The 21037-nt window shown below is 39.3% G+C and overlaps 1 protein-coding gene across 3 annotated transcripts in view; it reads left to right on the top strand.

The window, feature by feature from the left end:
• LOC102294747 (BMP/retinoic acid-inducible neural-specific protein 3) overlaps positions 1 to 20437 on the top strand; it is a 59478-nt gene extending 39041 nt beyond the window's left edge. For 2 of the 3 annotated variants that reach the window (XM_005948752.2, XM_042214723.1), the window contains exons 5-9: positions 3400 to 3505; positions 3682 to 3918; positions 8361 to 8583; positions 14545 to 14887; positions 16455 to 20436. In XM_005948752.2, coding sequence (XP_005948814.1) covers positions 3400 to 3505; positions 3682 to 3918; positions 8361 to 8583; positions 14545 to 14887; positions 16455 to 17225 — 1680 coding nt within the window. In that variant the 3' untranslated portion in view covers positions 17226 to 20436. Of the gene's footprint in view, positions 1 to 3399; positions 3506 to 3681; positions 3919 to 8360; positions 8584 to 14544; positions 14888 to 16454 lie in introns of all 3 variants that reach the window. The other variant, XM_042214724.1, reaches the window with a different exon arrangement.
• The last annotated feature ends 600 nt before the right edge of the window (positions 20438 to 21037 follow it).

The following is a 21037-nucleotide window of genomic DNA, read 5'->3' as shown; positions in this document are numbered from 1 at the left end:
TGGGAAGAGAGTCAAAGGAGCGACAGATTCCTCCACACTTGCGCATCATTTCCACAGGGTGTTGACCCGTACAGTAGCAGAACAGACCTGCATGAATTGAACTTGAGGAATGAATGAGAGGGTTGCAGGTGAGGCAAAGGCCCCCTCCGGCGGTCTCCATGCAAAGAGAAATTTGAAGCTCATTTCGAAGAAAAAGCACTTTGCTGTGGTTTGCCGGGGGGGACGACTTTGGAAATCTGGGCTTTATTCAAGAAGTCACAGTGCAGAGGAGAGTCTGATTGGACCAGCTTGTTTGTACAATGAGTAATGACTGCAGTTGTTAGAGAACAGAGGGGAGCAGTTTTGCTACAATTTGAGAATTTCCTAGACTGAATCAATGGTCAGATCCCCACCTGACTCACACCATATTTGCCAGCCTATCTAAACACAGCGTTGAACAGTGTGCCGGTCACGAAGTAGAAAACAGCAGGATCGTCTGGTTTTGATATTTCCTTCTTGTGGACAGTCAATTTATTGGGCTTTGTGGCTCACATTTGAGTGCGCCCAGTCTTGTGACTCGATCGATTGGTGGCTGAACTATCACAGAGCAGATAGGCAGCTGCTGTGGTCATTTATGATTTCCTTCAAACTAGTTTTTTCTCACAGGATATGTCTAGCATGAAGATACCAAGGAGAAAAATAATAAATCAGTCATAGACATACTGCACACACACAGAGACACAAATTGACACACTCATAAGGGCAGTTGGAGGCAATTGAGAAGGCTGTTTTTTGTTGTTTTTTAGCCCGCACATTTCTGCTGTCTGCAGCGCAGCGGTCATCTCTCTCTCTCTCTCTCTCTCTCTCTCTCTCTTGTTAAGAAAATTTGCATGTATCTCTATTCCTGTTAGGGAATGGAGCAATTTATGAAGAGTAGCTTTAGAAAACAGAATTTCTGAGATAAAGTTTGTAATTTTTTAGGATTTGTCAAAAACTAAACAGGAAGTGAGAATGGACCTGAAATCCATCAGGTTAACAGAAACCGCAACTATGAAACAGAGACATCATTTCATAACAGCCAGTCACTAATGCTAACTTAGTCAGATATTAGCTCAGGTTCATGTCATATGTGTGAGTCAGAGTTTTCACACTTTTATTATAATTATTGCCGATAATTATGTGGTAACTGTCATTTTACATCTTAATCAAAAATAATAATTTGCTTTATTATTTTTCTGCTTTTTTGAAAATAAAACTGACATTTGAAAAATGATGAATAACACCAATAATTATATTTTATGAAAAAGTATGCTTGCGTTTACTAATGGATTAACAATGATAGAAACATACGAAATGATTTTGATTATTACTAATGCCGTTCATTTAGGACAGCTTTGGCACAAACCTTGATCTAAGAAATGTGTTAAGCACTGTGTGTGAGGCGGTCCGTCACCGGTCCACGCTGAGAACACTGAAAATTGGCCAATTCAGTTTCCCGGCTGGTCGATCTCCACCATAAATAGCCCTTAAGTGAGCTAAAAACTGGGAAGTCACAGAGATCGGTTCGATGAAATGACAACACTACAGATTAGATCATGCACGGTTAGTGTTTGTGGCCCATGTCACGGAAAATATATAAAACAAATATCAGGATTTGAAAAGGATACTGCAAAAGCAGCATTTTTTAATGCATCCTGCACAGCCGTGTGCAACTATGTGGCAGAATGTAAGTAGCTACTAGAGGAATCTGAATGCACATGTATTGTTTCCTTTATACTGTTCTGTTTTTCTGGCACACGCCCAAACTCCCACACTCCCTCACTCCTCCACAGACACCTTGCATAAAAGATAAAAAACAAAAATGGAAGGCCTGTTCCTTTTTTACGTTTGCAGAGACGGTGTCTGCAGCATGCTCACACAACACACACACACACACACACACACACACGCTTATCATTACCTCTCGCGTCTCATGTATCTATTGTAATTGACTTTAGTGGAAGCATTCGTGTACCTGTGGGGTGTCAATTTTCCTCATCTTTAAAAGCGTGTGCCAGCCTGGTCAGCCAGACCACTGCACTAAGGTTATAATTTTAGTTCCTCGCTCCCCCAAAGAAGTTTTTGTCAATCACTCCTAAGCTCACACTTCTTGCTGGACGCTTTAAGGCTAAATGAACAGTTTTCTGGGAGGGTTTTGCAGAATGTTTGTGAATACTGCCACTGGACTATAATTTGAGATGGTGAAGAAAATGGCCAGACAAAGACACACATTTTCCACTTTCATCTTCCACATTTGCTTCCATCCCTCATGTAGTCTTGCGCTGAGGTACAGGTGGCCAATAATGTCCTATTAAGTATTTTTAATATACCAGAATGTATCTACAGTGAATAGCAGCTGCTAAGCAAAGCGGAAATTGAATGCTCTGCTCATCACTCAGTGTTTTGCCATATGGCATATCATATGGCATATCAAATAATTCCTTATATGGATTCAATATTCATGGGGTCTGAAAGCCAGCATTGTATCTCATTTCCTCACAGTCATATCGGCATTAAAATCCCTCATAAGGGAAACAAGGGATTTATAATGTGATATAAATATTATAGTCAGAGAATTGCACTCAAATTATCTTCCATTTTCCTTTTCCCATTCACAGAGGATATTTATTCTTCCTTCCGAATCTTTCTTCTGGATTAGGCTTTTGATTAAAGAGCCCCTGAGTTTTCACTTCTCTCCAGCACCGGCCTGATATTAGTTCCCAAGCCCTTCAGCCCTCTGTGATGGCGCTACCGATCGTCTGACCCTTATTGTCTTGCCTCATCCATCTGTCACTTTACACCAACTGTCCTCTGACAAGCCTGACCAGGACAAATCACTGAACAAAATATGGTGTCCCGCAACCACAAAGAGAGAAAAATGAGAAAGTGTTAGGTGCTCCTCACTATGTCATGGAAAGAAAAAAGGAGAGAGCTGAAATAGGATCTTGTCTTGCAAATGAAGTGAAAACAGAGTCTCTGTTGGAGAGGCTTTGTGACAAAGGTCAATCGAAACATCTTCAATCAGTGGCTGGGGTTGGGGAAAAAAAGAAAAAGTAGACTTCTTGCATAGAAATAAGTGCAACAAAGCACTCTTACAGCAATTTAGAGGAATCAAAATGAGCTTAACCTCGTTTCCATTCCTTTCACATTCACTAGTGCAATCGATTATGGAGGAACTACTTTATTTAATCAGAGGCGAGACAGCCATTTATGTTGCATAAGGTACATTTTCTGTGACCTACTATGCCCCATTTGTGCCTGAAATGTAGAAGTACCTTTAAGCATATTTTTCTATAAAGAAATCTAACTTAATCATGCACTTGTCCTAAAATGGATGCAGTTGGGAATTTATAAATGAGCCTTTTATTTGTTGTTGCCCAGGTGACAGAGACCCGCACAGGTCCTCTTGGATGCAGTAACTATGACAACCTTGATTCTGTGAGCTCGGTGCTGGTTCAGAGCCCTGAAAATAAAGTCCAGCTGCAAGGTTTGTTGAATTTCTACCACTTTTATTGTGACTGTCGTGACATTATATATTTTATCTGAAAAGACAGAAATATGGGGATTTCTAGATTGCATTAAGTGTGTTACACACTCTGGCAGCAGACTGACTCTCCAAGGTCTCAGTTTGATGACAAAACTAAACCCAGCTTTGTTTTACAGGCTTGCAAGTGATCCTTCCAGACTACTTGAGAGAGAGTTTTGTACAGGCGGCTCTCAGCTACATAGCCTGCAATGGAGAGGGTGAGTTTGTCTGCAAGGACAGTGACTGCTGGTGCAGCTGTGACCCCAAGTTCCCAGAGTGCAACTGCCCCTACATGGACATTCAAGCCATGGAGGAGAGCCTGGAAAGAGTCACCGAGACATGGGGCATGCTGTATAAGGAATTTGAAGAATCAGGTGAGGAGGGCCTCTTGATAAAAATGCATTATTGGAGCCTTTCACGTCGCAATCCTCATTTAAATTCAGGAAAATCAGACAGTTTGAATATAAATCATTTATACGAGTGAAAGTAGGGATGATTTCAGCTGTTTTATCTGCACCATTAAATCTGAGTGAGAATCCTCTATGTATGTCCCTCCCTATTTGATGATTTATAGGTAAACTATTATAGTTGACTGAGCACTGGGGATCCTGGCATCCTGTCTGGATATAGCAAATTAACAACGCAACATGACCAGATTAGAAAAAAAAAAAAATCAACAGCTTTCGGCTCAGGTAGTTTACAATATGTCTGGAGCAGATTAAGCAGCTATAAAACCCATTTATTCTCCGTCCAGCTTTTCATATCACCAGTGAAACAGAGTTTGAATGGAACCTCTAAGCATAATGTTTGGTTATTATTGCTGTGCTCGGTCACCAAGCCTTGGTGATTATTACTCAGATGAAATCAAAATTGATGGGGGTTTTTTTTTCTTCCAGTCTTGAGATTTGCCTGAAATATCCCTAAGTGCAATTACTTTCAAACTTTATGTTCTAGTAGCTGGCTGTGAAGCTAGGGCAGGAGCGTGCCCAGAATATAGACACCCACAGGTGTCATAAATGTGTCCTTTAGCAGGGGAAAGCGCCGATTTTTAGCTCGCTGCTTTATCAGCAGAAGCAGAAGTCATAAAGGCTGGCTGTGGCACAGGTGGAAGAGCGGGTTGTCCAATAATTGCAGGTTTGGCAGATTGATCCCCAGCCTCTTCATTTGCTGAAGTGTCCTTCAAAAAGACTGAATGCCAAGAGGAGCACGTTGCATGGCAGCTGAGTATATGAAGCGTAACTGACAGGCATTGTAACGAGCTTTAGAACATGCCTAAATAACTATATAAGTGCAGAACATTTACCATCTAAATCCAACCAAGAATAAAGACTCCTAATTCTGAAACAACAGGTGATAAAAGGATACATTATATATCTATTCTTCTATAACTGCTGGCCTTAGATGATCTTAATTCACATAGTATATGTGCAATTTTGCTGATAACGAGACATTTCTTAACACCAATAAGGCTGTTTACATCATAATTGTTTAATTACAATGCTTTCAGCATCAAATAAAAACTGTTTTTGTCGCAATGCTTTTTCAGATTTTGCTTTCTCAAATTTGAGCCATGATCCACAGAGAGAGAAATATATCTTTCTGCTCCAAAGTACACCCAATTTTTTTTTGGGGGGCTTTACTGAAAATGATGAAAGGGTAAGAAGTGACTCTGCAAAGCACCAGCTGCCAGATGCCGTCCCTATTCAGGTACTCCAAAGTCTACATTTGTAGTCAAAACAGACAAGGCCGCCAAAATGTGTCGACATTAAAAGGCTCCTTGTTTGTTTGCCTCAAACTGCGGAACCAATAGATAAATATACTACACGAACTAGCCGCTGCAGGAAGTAAATTATGGCAGGAAGCCATAAAGGTTTTCCTTGTTAGCATCCTACACATTATGGACAGAAAAATCACAGTAAGGTCATGCAGAATTTTTTTCATCCAAGCTGTTAATCTGTGTGAAAGTAAAATCCCACAGCTGATACCATACAGTTTTTAGACTTCTCCCACTTAATGGCAACATATCCTCATATTACAGTTTAGGTAAGGCTAACATACAGCCCTGTTTAATACATAGAACCTATATCCATTTAATATAGTCATGATTCTCTAGTAGAAGTCAGTACTTAGAAGTACATCCAAAAGTAGCTGTTAGCAAACATGGTTTGCAGCATCTACAAATGCAAGTTAAAAAAAAAAAACAGACAAAACTAGCACAGAAGATAAATATACACATATTCCAGAAATTCTGCTAGCAAGATCTCACTCACAGAGTCTGAAGAAAATTACTGCAGTCTGATCAATACAAGTATGAAATTACTTTTGGAAATCGTGGATGTGTATTCATTACACAAAAGAGGACAGAGGAAACTAACTTTAAGCATATGCTTTAAATTTCAGTATCCATGATGGCATAGGGATGCATATAAATGGTAACTGGACCGGTACTAGGATTTTTCTCTTTTAAACATGTTTTGGCCAACAAATTATATATCTCTAAAATAAACAAAACAAAACAAAAAAACAATAAAATGTCACAGGTAAAGACAATATGCACCATCTCATTTTTTTCCCCCATTTCTCACAGTTGTAATAGATGCACGACAGACCGGACCACGTTTCCATGCTCTTCAGCATACTTTTATTCACCAGTTGCTGTTGTCTCACACACACACACACACACACACACACACACACACACACACACACACACAGAGCAGCAGGTTTTCAGCTCTCAGCTGAACTCTTCCACAACAACAACAACAGTACAGGATCTAGTTCAGCCTTTAAGCCGACGAGGCATGAGTGCGGATGCCACTCAGGTGCGTCCGCCTCCCCTGCAGCGGCACCGCAGACCACACCCCGCCACAACAGTCTTGACACAATTTTTTGAAAACAAGAGTGTAAATGAAAAGTTACTTTCAAATACATAATGATTTGATCTACTACTGACCATCTTAGTACAATAAAATATAAATCAGATATTTAGCAGTGTAGCAATGAACTTAGTGAAATGTGTTTTAATGGGTGGCTGTAGCTCAGGTGGCAGAGCAGGTCAGCCACTAATCAGAAGGTCGGTGGTTCGATCCCAGGCTGCCTCCTGGCTGCATGCCAAATATCCTTGGGCAAGATACTAACCCCATGTTTGCCTACTGGTGGTGGTCAGAGGGCCTGTTGGCGCCAGTATCCGGCAGCCTCGCCTCTGTCAGTGCGCCCCAGGGCAGCTGTGGCTACAATGTAGCTTGCTATCGCCTGTGTGTGAATGACTGAATGTAGTGTGAAGCACTTTGGGGTCCTTAGGGACTAGAAAAGCGCTATACAAATGCAGGCCATTTACCATTTAATGTGACTGGTTTTATCTTTCGCTTTATCTCTTGATTTGTTTTTGTACGACACTTTGGGCAAACTTAAAAATTAAATGCACTAAAAATTGAATTCAATTCATTTTTAGTTATCTAGCCCTAATTCACAACAACAGTCATCTCAAGGCACTTTATATATTGTAAAAAAAAAAACAACCCCCAAAAAACAGGATACAATATTAGTGAGAAAACCCCAACAATCAGACAAACCCCTGTGAACAAGCACTTGAGCAGCACAGTGGGAAGGAAAAACTCCCTTTTAACAGGAAGAAACCTCCTGCAGAACCAGGCTCAGGGAGGGGTGGCCATCTGCTGCATTCGGGTGGGGGGTGAGGACACAGAGAACAAGTGAGGGAGACAGGAGAAAATACAAACGATGGTAGAGCGAAGACACAGTTTAATGACATGCATTAATTGTCAAGGAACCAAACCAGATCTGGACTCGTGAGACCATGACAGTAATGGTGTATAATCACATGGGGATGGAAGAGACGGGAGTGTAGCACAAGCAAGCCTGCAGTCTGAGAGCAAAATGCTCTGTTGGGATGATAATAATGCTTAATGTCTTAAAGATATGATGCGGCCTGATGTTTTCTGAAATAAAATTAAATATTAATTTGCATGTATAAGGTTTAATTTTATTATATTTTCCACATTCTCCTTTTATTTCAGTGTATTGCTTGTATTGTGCAATTTATTTAAGTTTTGATTTTGGGAGAAAAGTCTCATGAAGTCTCACGAATATGATACTCTTGGCGTTACAGGGTCACCAAAGGTATTGCAGGATTGTTTCAAAGATCTTTTTAATACATTGTGACTAAAATAACTTAAATACATGGATGGTTTTACTTTTCCCAACAGTGGTGCCTCCTAAATAAATAATTGCACTACATGGAGTACAGTTAACACCTTTACTATGGACTGCTGTGAACACTGGTTAGGTCTTTGATTTTCTGATTTGGCCCATTTCTTTTGTCTGTACACTTGACTAAAATCTTCAATATATACTGAAATAACTTGGTCATGTTTCATGTTGAAGTAGCAGCTTTTGTTGTTCTTTTCATTTTGCTGTCTTTGTCCTTAATAGTTGAGCTGCATGGCTTAAAAAAAAGGGAGGGGCCTGTCAACCACTAGTGTGGGTCTGTTATCATAACCAAAATATTGTGATCATGTGCTGTCCAACAGTCAATGATTGGTTGTGGATGAAATGAGGATTGAGGGATTTAAATTTTGTGTGTTAAGATAAGCCAGCTTCATAGCGGGCTGACTGCATAATTCAGTCATGACAGTTTTGCTCATTGACCTGAACAAAACTGGTTATTATTTCAGTTATATTTTCATATCCCAGTCCTATTGCCAAGATAAATTCTTAATATTTCTACTTACTTAGTAAGACTGCAATAGTGATGATGAGTTATGCCTTTTACCTCTTTCTCCTATGTCTGTTGTTGCAGATGAATTCAAGGCCTTCTATGCAAGGCTGCCCCAAAACTATTTCCTGAACATGTCAACCATACAGCACTTGTGGTCCCTGGATAGCCTGTTCCAGTGGCGATATGAGCAGCTGGAGAACAGCATGCGGGTCCTCTCCAGACGTGCTGAGAGAGTCATCTTCAAACTCTTCAGTCTCAGTAAAAGATGTCACAGACAGCCCCAAGTACGCATACCAAGAGAACGGTGAGCACAACCACAGTAACACGCATTCTCATGCTCACCATTATTATGTTCACATTAAATCTCAATAATTCTGCACAGCTTCAAAATGTTCTCATACCACAACTCTATATACTGTGGCCTTTTACATTAAAGCGGTGTTTTTTGGTGCAGTGTTCTTGTTTGAGGTTTTCCTCATAGAGGTTGCACATCACAAGTTTACCTATAGACTAATCCAGACACATTGATTAAAGTAAACAAACTGCCATTGTAGTTCTGGCATTTAGCCTGCGTACCCTTGCAATTACTTTTTGAATAGGGGGAGATTATGGAATAGATTTTTCTGTGGAATCACTCTTGCACCTGCATTTGCTAAGAATTTTTGTACATCTTGTTGCAGTCATTGAAATGTTGTTTAAACAGATCAGGCATTTTTAAATAGCTTTAATTTTTTATCCAAGGTTTTTACAGCTGCATTTCAAAAGAAAGGAGTTCACATAGCATACATTACTGTAGCATTAAGCTCCTAACTCTGAATCCCCCAGCAATGTTTTTGAATCCAGAGTTTCTTGACTTGTTTCATGTCTGAATGTTGAAAATCTACATAAAAAATGAATAAAAATCCCTAATTTGTCTAAATACAAAGACAGAATTATGAGGAATAAAGCCTTTTGTTAATTAAAACTTAATTAATGAATTGATTAATTAGCAAGTTAAGCTAATTAAGTGACAACATTACACTTACACATCAGTGTTAAATTTGGTTTTAGGCAAATTAAGTAACACATTCCAAGACTTATTAACGCATTTATTATACATAAATGCTTGTGTGGCAATATTTCGTTAAAAATATAACTATCACTACATTTGTTCCAGAATGTTTTCTGATGTGTGACTTCTGTGGTTCAGTTTAACCTACTTGAATTATTGAGTGATGTGCAAAAGGCACCTGCATTTTTTGAAACAATTACAGACACACACACATAGGTGGATAGCTATGACAACCTAGCATCCACCATCTATGTAGAGATGGGCAAGTAAATGTATATTCCTGTATCCAATATTTGCTTTCAGAGTTGTTTGAGAGTTGTCTTATTTTTGGAGGGAAGCACTTTTTTTTAATTACACAATATTTTGTTGTTTTAATTGTCCAGATTTAGTCACCTAGCTCAGAAGAATGCTATAATGTGTGTTGATTTGACTGTCACTAGCTAATATTTGCTGTGGAGATGCTGTTTTTTGTCTCCTTAATATGAGTTACTTTATAGTTGAAGACTTGGAAGGACAAGCACAGGACACACATAATATATATTATGAACTTTTGTATCACAAATACCAAAGTCCTTTTATTCCCTTTAGTTTTTTGAAGCTATGAAGATTTCCCACTTACACAACCACATATTCAGTCATTTAATAGCATGTTATTCCAAGCAGTTTGTAAAAATCTAAAAGTTTGTTAAAAAATTAATCCTTTAATTTAGAAAAATAACGTATTGGCAAACCCTAACATCATGCACCTTAACCATTTGCTGCTGAGACAGGACGGTTTTTATTTCTATGGCTTGAGTGTGACAGTCACGGGGGGCGAGGCACCAAGCGCAGGACACACAGAGGTAGGATAAGATCCAAAATCTAGTCTTCAGTTCAGAAAGCTAGTGAAGGCAGGCAAAAGGTCTCTACAGAGAAAAGTAACAGCAAACACAATTTAATACAAAAGGAAAAAGCACACAGGAAAATATAGATCCACCCAGCGAACACCAGAAGGCTAGAGTACAAGTCATAATGAGGCAGTAACAAGCCACTCAACACTTCTCAAAAAATACAGAGGTGTGTGATTGGCTAATTGGAAACAGGTATGAGCGATATCACAGGGGAGACCAATTAGGGCAGGGCATATAGTCACAGAGGAGGGAAAACTAACACAGGCTGGAAGTTAAACTGATAATGGTGTAAACAGACCAAAAATTACAAAAGGAAACAGAAAGTTACTCAACAGAAACCCAAAATGAGAATAAAAAGGTAATTTGTCAGTAAAACGTACAGATCTGCCCTTGTAAGTGTTTGAGCTTTTTCTTGGAGGAGACAAATCACACACTAGTCTTTTAAGATTGAAAGAAATCCACATTCGTAATGGGTACCTTTTACCTGCCAGAAGAGGCAATTGGAGAAGGTGACGAATCTAGCAATCACTGTCAGTCACACTACGCTCACCTCGATTCAACCGCCACGGTAATGCTGCAGAAATGGCGACATAAATCAACACATAAATCAACTTTCAGATTAATCTATTAGAGTTTGCTCTGTTTAATGTCCAGCCCATGTCTCTGTTGTTCTTTCTTTTCTGTTTCTCAGTGCACCCTCTTCTTAATCAATGTTATTCTCTTCACCACATTGCCAAAACACACATTAATCACTGATCTATGCAGCTGATATTCCCACAAGTTTGCCAGGAAGTGTCATCGCACTCGTCCAGGCACTGTTTATCTACGTTATTATTGGCACATCAACTGTGAAGCCTTCCCTTTCTTTTCTGTCTTCATAGAAATCTCCATACTTAGTAGAAAGAGACTTGGAAAGGGGTGTGCGTCAGCTGGCTTTGGAGAGAAAGGGAAGCTCTTGAAAACCACCCTTAGTCTCTCTTTAACATCCTGTTCGTAGGACTTGCGATAGAAGGGAGATGTGTGATTGATTTTGCTTCCTGCGGGCTAGTTTTCCACTGCGCTGACAATTATGAGCAAATAAGCCAGTGGAAGCAGCAGTCGGCTCAGCTTTTGTTCAGCAGCTAATGATGAGACAGCACAGTACTCTTTGTGCTCAAACTTTGGCCATTATGCATAATGATCCACATTGCCATTCAAGTGATGCTTTTAGTACTTATGCTTTAATCAGGTTAGAAAATACCTTTCTTATGCATAGATCTCTCCCATATAAAGGTGCTGATTTTTCCTTTTCTATGTACACTTTTGAATGTTTCTCTGGTGGAGTCCTCTCCTCTTTGACTTCTTCCAGAGTGTAATTAAGATTTGACTTGAAAAGTGTTGAAAAGCTTTTTAATGACCCTTTCAAGGCATTTGGTAGATTTGACAACTTTGTCTTTAAAATCATAGTGTTTAATGGACATTCATTTGTACAGATAAAAAAAATGGCCCAAGTGCAATTATTGCACTTCATGACTCTGGTGACTTCTTTATGTTCTTCATATTGATTGCTCTTGGTGGCTTGGTCTGTCACTGGCTGACTAATAATATACAGTACCTCTAGCAGAAGATAAATATGATGAAATGTTCTGAAAATAAGTAGCACAGTGCTCCTCTGAGGAGCCTGTACTGCAAATCCAACAATAGAACATTAGCAGTAGAAATAGTATTTCAAGCGCAGTGTTATTATTGTAAAATACCACAGTGATAATAATGGTTTGATTCAGTCTTGGGGTACCTGCAGGACCCAGAGTTTTGTTTTGTTTTGTTTTATGCTACTATTACAATTCACCATTATTTTGTTCTTATGTTTGTTCCCTAAAGACTCAATATATAATTTCCTCCTGCTTTTGTTTTCAGTGCATTTTAAAAAATTTCACTGTACACAACCCAATGTACAGGGATGATCGGTGACATCAGCTAAATCCGCCAAATCCCATGTGTACATCTTGTGCAAATACATACATGGTTTACTGATTTCTTGCTTGCACAAAGTTCTGACCTCAGCTCCATCCAACACCTTTGAGATAAATTGGAACTGAGCTGGTCCTTATCGTCTAAAATCATTATTGAATCTCACTAATGCTCTTATGACTGAAAGGTAGCAAATCCCTGCACCCATGTTCCAAAATCTTCCTTCCTTCCCAGAAGACTAGAAATCTGATTAATGGCAATGGAATCAGAATAATAAGTTAAATTATCAGATATGTATATAATGTGCAAGTCACCATATGTTGCACAGTATTTTACTTGAAGCTTGACTATAATATTTTATGTACTTTATCTATAGAATTAAATGACTCACACAGCTCCGCATTTGCTTGATTGTATTATCAAAGCTCAGTGTTGCTGGCTCCTCGCAGCGCAAAACTCTGTGATTTACAGCAGCGGTTTGGAGAAAGAGTTGTGGGGAGCACGAAGCCTGTACATAATCACACCGGGGAACTAACAGTACAACCGCAGTCTTCTATTGGTGACTGCTTTGCTGTGCTGAAGCTGTCAGAGGTGAAATGCCTTACCCACAGGTAGCGGTTGATGGAAAGGAAGAGTCCTTTCGGTTCATTTCCCATGACCGCATTTTCCATTAGAGGGTTTTGATATTCAAATCAGTGATTTTCCGAGCTCCGGCTTGCTTGCCACTGTCAAGCACACAATAACAGCAGAGTACAGAGGAAAATACCCTAAATGTAATCCAGCAAACATTTTCAGATTAGCATAAAGTTTCCTTTAATGCATCCTCATCAAAGAAGCCTTTTTTCTACAAGTGAAGCCAGCGGTATAGAGTGAGCATTGCATTCATAAAGCAAAGAGGATAAAAGCCATAAAGTCCTACAGAAGGGAATCAAACTCAAGTGCTCATGGGGGAATTATATGTATGTCTGAGATTAAACTCCCCCTACAACTGCTGTGCACTTCCAATATTTATGTCACTAACTCATCAAAGACAGTTTCTCTTGCTCTCTATTCAGGTTCTCACGCTTTACCTTCCAGAACTGCTTGTACCCGCAGTCTTCGCATGCATAACCTACATCATAAAATATTAAAGTGTAGTAAAGCAAACTAATACGAGCGACTCAGGTACTTCTATAAGTATTTTGTTTAAGTGTTAACATGTCTACATATCTACACATTACCAAAGAAAATATAAAAATATCATTATTTTGTGTGCTTTATACTAGAAAACATAGAACAACAAATCTTTTCAGTACAAAGCACAAAAATATCAAACTATTGGGACATGGAGATTTTATAACTAGCCGAGATATTTATTTTGATTCAGTCAACACAGGTAAAGTTTCACAGTGTTGCTGGCTACTGACCAAATGGCATTATGTAAGAATGCTCAGAATGATAATCTCTCTCTGGAACAATGATGGGTTGTAAACTCACGGGCATGTGATTATTGCCTTATTGGTGAATTTTATGCTTTTAAGAGCTTTTATCTACATGCCAAGAAAGTTAATGGTCGTTATACGCCTACTATAAGTGTTAATCTATTGTTAGATCCAGTAGTGTTTGGTCTAACAGTTCTGGATTCTGTACCCTTCAGTACAAAATACCAGTTCTTAGTGTTGTTTGCTCAGGAATGAATTCATGTTCATATTTGTCTTTTTATGTACCATATTTGTGTTACGAAAATTCTGTGTCATCCTCAGGCTGTCAAACAAGCTGGAACTTTCATATTGACCTTAAGAAACCCTTATGAATTGTTCTGTTTTAGTTTACCATCCCATTGGGGAAAATAATGAAAAGGACTGACAAAGAACCGACAGTCCTTTGGTGACACTGGGACGACTGTGTTGTACTCATTTTAGTCAAACAGTAGTTGGTTCCACTTGATCTAGGTTAGAACAAAGTTAAATCAAAATATTCCACAACTTTCAGCCATCTCTTGTGAACCTTTCTTTTGGCTGATGGAGTTTGATCATGTGTCACTATCGCATAACCTAATTAATGAAAAAAAAAGTCTTTGGACATTTTGCTTTTCTAAGTAGTAAATACAAAGTCAGTGACAACAAAGTGTCAACAAGCTCTTGAAATAAAGATTTCGTAAAAAAAATAAACTTTTTGCACAAGTCTTTTGACCTGTAAATGACCTAAATGATCACTAAAATGATGTCAGGTCTTTCTTTCTTTTATTTTTTAACAAGCAAGCTGTCTGCAGACCCAGACAAGTGTCCTGGGCTCAATAAAACACTTCCCTATTAAAATGGCTCATCCTTAAAGCTAGTTCAATAACCAGTCCCTCTTTGCCTTTATCTCTTTGTCTTCTTTTTCCCCCCACCAGGCCTCAGTCCTACTGGCTGAGTCATTTCCAGTCACTCCTATATTGCTCAGAGAACAACCAGCTTGGTGCATTCTCAGAGGAGCTCCACAGCTGCAGCTGCCGATATGAACACAGCTCCTGTCAGCTGCCTCCACCCTGCTCTGTTGGAGAAGGCTTGGCCTGTGCGGCCTGTGCACCAGACAACCAAACCCGCTGTGGGAGCTGCAACCCAGGCTTTGCCCTGACACAAGGGACCTGCAGGCCTATGGTGGCAGACTCTACAGAGAACTATCTGGGGTTCGAGACAGACCTTCAGGATTTGGAGCTGGGCTACCTACTGCAGAGAGCTGACCGCAGGCTTGAGGTAGTTTTCTTTTGGCCTTTGTGTAATCATGTCAGGCTCAGTGAGAGCTGATCTGTCTTTTCCCAGCAGTAGTCTTGGAAAGACACATGTAAAAAATCTCGCCCTCTTGGTGACTGAAACCCTTTAGTTTCACCACTTTTTCTTTTATACCATTTATTGTCCTAACACACAGAAAGTTTGTGGTTTCTTTTTATTTTACTTACTTTTGCTAGAAATGGGAATGAAAAAGTGACCTGGAGGAGTCACTCTAGAACAGGGTCTCAAACTTAAATGTGGGCCACTGCTGGCACTGTCATCTCATGTGAGGGCCGCTTTAGCGTTCAAGTAGTACAAAAATCAAACAAGACAACACCCACAAATATTTCTGAAAATGTAATGTTTTGTTTGTTTTTTAAAACAAGATATTGTATAACAAGTCAAAACTGCAAACATGAACACATTTTTTTCTTCTCACTCTTAACTAACTGAAGCCTTTCATTGACTACCACATAAACAAATTGGTGCTCTCTTTCTGGCCAGACATGTGGCAGCACTTCTGCTATAATTTTGTTCATATTTAACAAAATATAAATGCAGACATAAGTGTACACATTAGTTTTTGGCTGCTAGTGAAAATTGTTTTCTTTACAAATAACTCTCTGACTGAACTAACACAGCCAATCCCTCAACATGTTTGTACTCTCTGCTTCCTACTCTTGCCATCCTATTAATGTTATATTAAACTTAATTTAACATTGCACTCAACAACAAACACATCCTCTATCCCTGAGAAAAAAAGTAACTTCAAGGGCCAAATTGCATTATATTCCCTCATGTCAATATAGGAAGTGGCGTGGGCTGCAGATGGCCCCCGGACCACAAGTTTGAGACCCCTGCTCTAGAAACTACAGTATGATGCCCTTCACGGCCTTCCTTTGTGATGTTGATGTTGTCAAAAAGGATTGCAGACTGACTCTATCCAAAGGCCACGGTATAGTTTTAACCCATCCTTTATGCCCTAATCGGGTTCATTCAGCTCTATTAAATGACAGTGGACAGTGGATTAAATGACAGATTTTGGCATGTGGATGCGTAAAAAACAAACAAACAACATTTTCCAAGATGGTTTCCATAGTGCCAAAAAAAAGTCCATGAAGGATCTTACATTTTGGTCTTAAGATACAGTGAAAACAGAGGACAATTTTCCATCTGAGCATGTCACAATTTCTAATATCTTAATATCATGTGTAAACCATAAATACATTGTGCCTTCTTCAATTCAAACCAGGCTCTTTTGCCTTGTAATATGCCTTTTATAAAGTTGCCTAAAAAGGCAGCTCATAGTTTTTAGAATACTCCACACCTTATTTGGCTATCACTTTAAAAGTAATGCACATAAAGTCATGTTGTTCTCCAATAAATATAGAATTTCTCCAGTAGACATGGAGGTGAAGTGAAAGCCTCGCCTCCACAGATTACCAGAACGTATGAGTAACATTAGTACCATCAAAAATCTGTTTTAATCAAATTTTTATTTTTAGCACTGCATCTTATTTTATTGAAAGTATGTATTTACTTTGTCTGACAGGTCCATGCAATCTTCATCAGCAATGACATGCGACTCAACAGCTGGTTTGATCCATCATGGAGGAAGAGGATGCTGCTGACGCTTAAGAGCAACAAGTATAAGACCAACATGGTCCACATGCTGCTGGGAATATCCCTTCAGATCTGCCTTACAAAGAATAGCACCCTGGAGCCTGCCCTTACACTCTATATCAATCCTTTTGGTGGGAGCCACTCAGAGAGCTGGTACATCACTGTCAACGAGAATAATTTTCCAGACTGGCAGGCCACCAAACTGGACCTGCCCTTTGACTGCTACAACTGGACTCTGACATTGGGCAACAAGTGGAAGACATTCTTTGAAACCATCCACATCTACCTTCGTAGCAGGATAAAGACTCAGGATGGACTGAATGACAGCATTTATTATGAGCCTTTAGAAATGGCAGATCCTGCTCGGAACCTGGGCTACATGAAGATAAACAGTATCCAGGTCTTTGGCTACAGCATGCATTTTGACCCGGAGGCAATCCGTGACTTGATTCTGCAACTGGACTACCCATACACTCAAGGGTCCCAGGACACAGCTATGCTCCAGCTCTTGGAAATACGAGACCGGGTCAACCGGCTGTCCCCTCCCGGTCAACAGAGATTGGACCTGTTTGCCTGCCTTCTCCGGCACAGACTCAAACTGACTGCCAGCGAGGTGGTTCGCATCCATGCTTCCTTACAGGCCTTCAGCTCACGTCTGCCCAATTCAGTGGATTACGAGACCACCAAGCTGTGCAGTTAACAGCTGCTTGAAAGGAAATACAGTCTGTAAATGGCTAGAAGGAGAACTCATGGACATAGGATTTGTGCCCATTGTGATACAGATGCTTATATTTGTGCTCATTGTCTATGGATTACCAGACTCTACAATTAATCAGGAGTTGATTGGCTGTGGACAGCTGAAGAATGTACTGTACTGGTTGTTCTGGTTTTTCTTTTGTGGCAACTACCTTCAGTGCTATAGTATAATGAATGGGAAGGATCAGTAAGGAAATACACAACTCTCCAGAACAAAAACTCTTTACAAAAGATGTCTACAGTAGAAATTCAGATATCGCTTCATAAAGTTGAACCATCCTGTTTCGAAATGACTCTGCTCATTTATACTGTAAGTACCAATGACAAATGATTTATGTTAAAAATGGTACAGTCTGTTTGTTTGTAATTTTTATATGTTCCTTTGCTTTAGTGACAGTGCACTTTCCATGGAAACCAGAATACAGTGGTGTCAGTCAAGATTTTGTAGATAAATTGATATTAAAACATCACGTTATAACACATTCCAGCTGTCAGAAGAATTCTTGGGTCCCTTTCGTATTAAGGAATTGCATCACAGACTTTTTGTAAGCATGGTTCAAATTTTCGGGGGGTGATCAGGATGACAGTCAAGAGTACAGAGTACCATGTATTTAGGGATTTGTACAACCAGTTTGACCAGACAGTTGTTAGTCTGCACCAAGAACCTTAGTCAGTTAAATTAATCATTACTTTTTTCATAATGCACAACACCAGTTAAATGTTGATTTCTATGATATTACAGACAACAGTTGCCATCCATTTAGGCAAATTGTAAGTAAGCAGGTTAAAAAGTACAGCTAATGACAGGCGCACTAACCAGCGCAACTCTGCAGTACTTGGATTACAAAATTAAGTGTTGTTTAGGCTGTTACTTGATATTAAGGAGAATGGAAGAATACATTACAGCAGGTCCTGTCTGAAGTTCAAATCTTACACTGGGCTTCATAAATGACTTTCTATGTCAGCTTTCCAGATAAGGAAACACAGCATGTCTGTGCCATATCTACAAGCAGGTGGGCTGCAGGTGGGCTGTCCTTGTGGTCCACTGTACAAACCATTCAGCAGTCTCAGTAGACTTACCTTTGTTCAGGCTGTTTCTCAGGTGAGTGAGACCTCATTAAACAGAGCGGTTAACCCCAAGAACTCGATTACAGTGCATAACGTCGTCCTACACAAGATGTTAATTTGTAAGGACACAAGGTGGTACTAGCACTGGATATGTCAGTAACACTCAGCAAATTAATTTGACATTGTGTGCAATGTTATGCATGGTGCAATGTGCCACACCTGTGATTTGTTTATATTAGAATGTTATTTACTCTTTCAAGGGGCTCTTAAATATACTTGTAAAAATGTTCCATTTGTCTCAGATATTCTTTCCTCTTTAAAAATAATTCATGCAGGGCATGCTGTGGGGATAACGTTATGTGAATTAAGGGTAGCCCCCTTAGCACCCACAGCTGTGTATTTGGTATAGCCTGTAAAAATAATTTTATAATTCTTTCACCTATATTGTGACCTATAACCTGTAAAATTCAATTGAAAAACAGATTAAAACCTTGAGAGTGTATCAACATGGAGCAATTTGGATTAGGGCAGTGTTATTTATAAAAACATCCCAAATATCTCAAATTTGGGTCATCTTGGTACAGTCCTCAGGTCACCTCATAGATTTTAAGTTGGATTCAGGTCTGTGCAATTGCCAAGTTATTCCAAAACTTGTTCTGGTGGAGCCTTTGGGTTTTTTGGTTAGTTGATGTGTTGATAGGTGAAACATCTCTTTGTCTTAAGTTTTTCAGCAGATTTTGTCTCAGAACTAACTATGACTTGGAACTGTCAGCAAATGTCAGAAAAATCTAACTAATTAAACTAGAACATCTGAAATATATTTGATTTAAATCTGTAACTTTGACTGATTGGTTACATGTCGTAACTAGTGGATTTGAATGGGACTGGTTAATTTTGACAAACACTGACATATCTGCAGTAAGAGGGATATGCAAACACGTTATTATTCAACACCATAAAAGATGATTATAAAACTGAATTATACAAGTTATAGGTAAGATGAAAGAAGTTCTGAAAAGTGTGCAGAAGTGTTATGTCCATTGTAGTAGTTTAAAAAGTAATAATGTAAGAACATATACAGAAAATACAATCTACACACAAACAAAAGAGCTGGCCAGTGGCTCACAGGAAACAACATTTATGCATTAAATTATCTGTTACCTCTGAAAAATTCCCTTTGTGTTTGCTTGTTTGCAAATCATATCTAGTGGATGTTATTGCTACAAAGTACATGCATATTATATAAATACAGTATTACACAACAGCAGCTCTTTACTTTTTTGCCAGCGGCTGTGGGTTGAGACGTTGATTCTGATGATGCACTGATTCTGCTATCTGTGAATTAAATGAGAAACTTAATAATCACCTTTGGCATTTCTAGTACACTTAAGTGCCTGCTTACAACTGAGGACACTTTGGTCAGGGACGTTACTTGAACTAAACAACCCATGATCCACCATTAAAGACTAAAGACTCACTCACTTATAATTAAATAAATACATGCAATATCCATCCATCCATCCATTCGCGTCCGCTTATCCAATTCAGAGTCATGGGAAGGGGCTGGAGCCTATCCCAGCTGCCATAGGTCAAGTGGCAGACTGACAACCGGGACTGGTCGCCAGTCTGTTGCAGGGCTAACACTGAAAGATAGATAGCGATTCACACCTAAGGCCAATTTAGAATCACCACTTAATCTAACCCCACTAATTGCGTGTCTTTGGACTGTGAGAGGAAGCTGCAGTACCAGGAGAGAACCCACAAAGACATGAAAAAAATATGCAAACGCCACATAGACAGGCAAGATGGCGGATTCGAATCCAGGCCCTTCTTGCTAAAACACAACTGAAAATGTAAAAAGAGAGAAAAAAAAAACTGCAATTTTTCTTTCAGCTGTCAATTAGTAGAGATGCAGGCCCTCAATAATTCCCCCAGAGTGTGCTACATGTACTTCAGCACCTGTGATTCCCACTGTTTGGGGTTTAAATGTCTAGGAACACTTGTTAAGCCTTCAATTGTGATTAGAACACCCAAGCTACTTGCCAAGGTGGTTTGTAAATGCTAATGTATTTTTGCCAAAATGAAAGTAGTCAATAATAATAATAATAATACATTTTATTTATAGACGCCTTTCAGACCCTCAAGGTCACCTTACAGTAGCATGTAAACATACCATAAAAAACATAAGAAAAATGTATATATAGCAAACATGGTAGATAAAATTTAGACATAAACAGTCATAAAAGTATAAAAGCAAATATAAAAACTGAGCAAGGTAAAAAAATGCCCTAAGACAGATCAGGTGTATGCAATTCTAAACAGATGGGTTTTGAGTAGTGATTTAAAAGTGGTGAGACAGTGTGATGTCCGGAGAGCAAGTGGAAGTGCATTCCAAAGTCTCGGGGCAGAACAACTAAAGGCTCTGAGTCCCATGGTAGTCAGGCGAGCAGGTGGAACTGACAGAAGGGAAGCTGAAGAAGAGCGGAGTATACGAAGGGGTGAGTATGTATGGAGAAGATCGGATAGATATGGAGGAGCAAAGTTATGAAGCGCTTTGAAAGTGAGAAGCGGGATCTTGAAATTGACACGGAGGTGAATTGGGAGCCAATGGAGCTGTTTAAGAACAGGTGTTATATGTTCAGTGGATCTAGTTCTGGAAATAATACGAGCAGCTGTATTTTGAACCAA

This window comes from Haplochromis burtoni, unplaced genomic scaffold (genome assembly GCF_018398535.1).
Source record: "Haplochromis burtoni strain Fernald_Lab_line unplaced genomic scaffold, NCSU_Asbu1 Contig_604, whole genome shotgun sequence".
Taxonomy (NCBI): Eukaryota; Metazoa; Chordata; class Actinopteri; order Cichliformes; family Cichlidae; genus Haplochromis; species Haplochromis burtoni.
The sequence above is the reverse complement of the archived record's forward strand: the minus strand, read 5'-3'. Positions and strand labels throughout refer to the sequence as shown.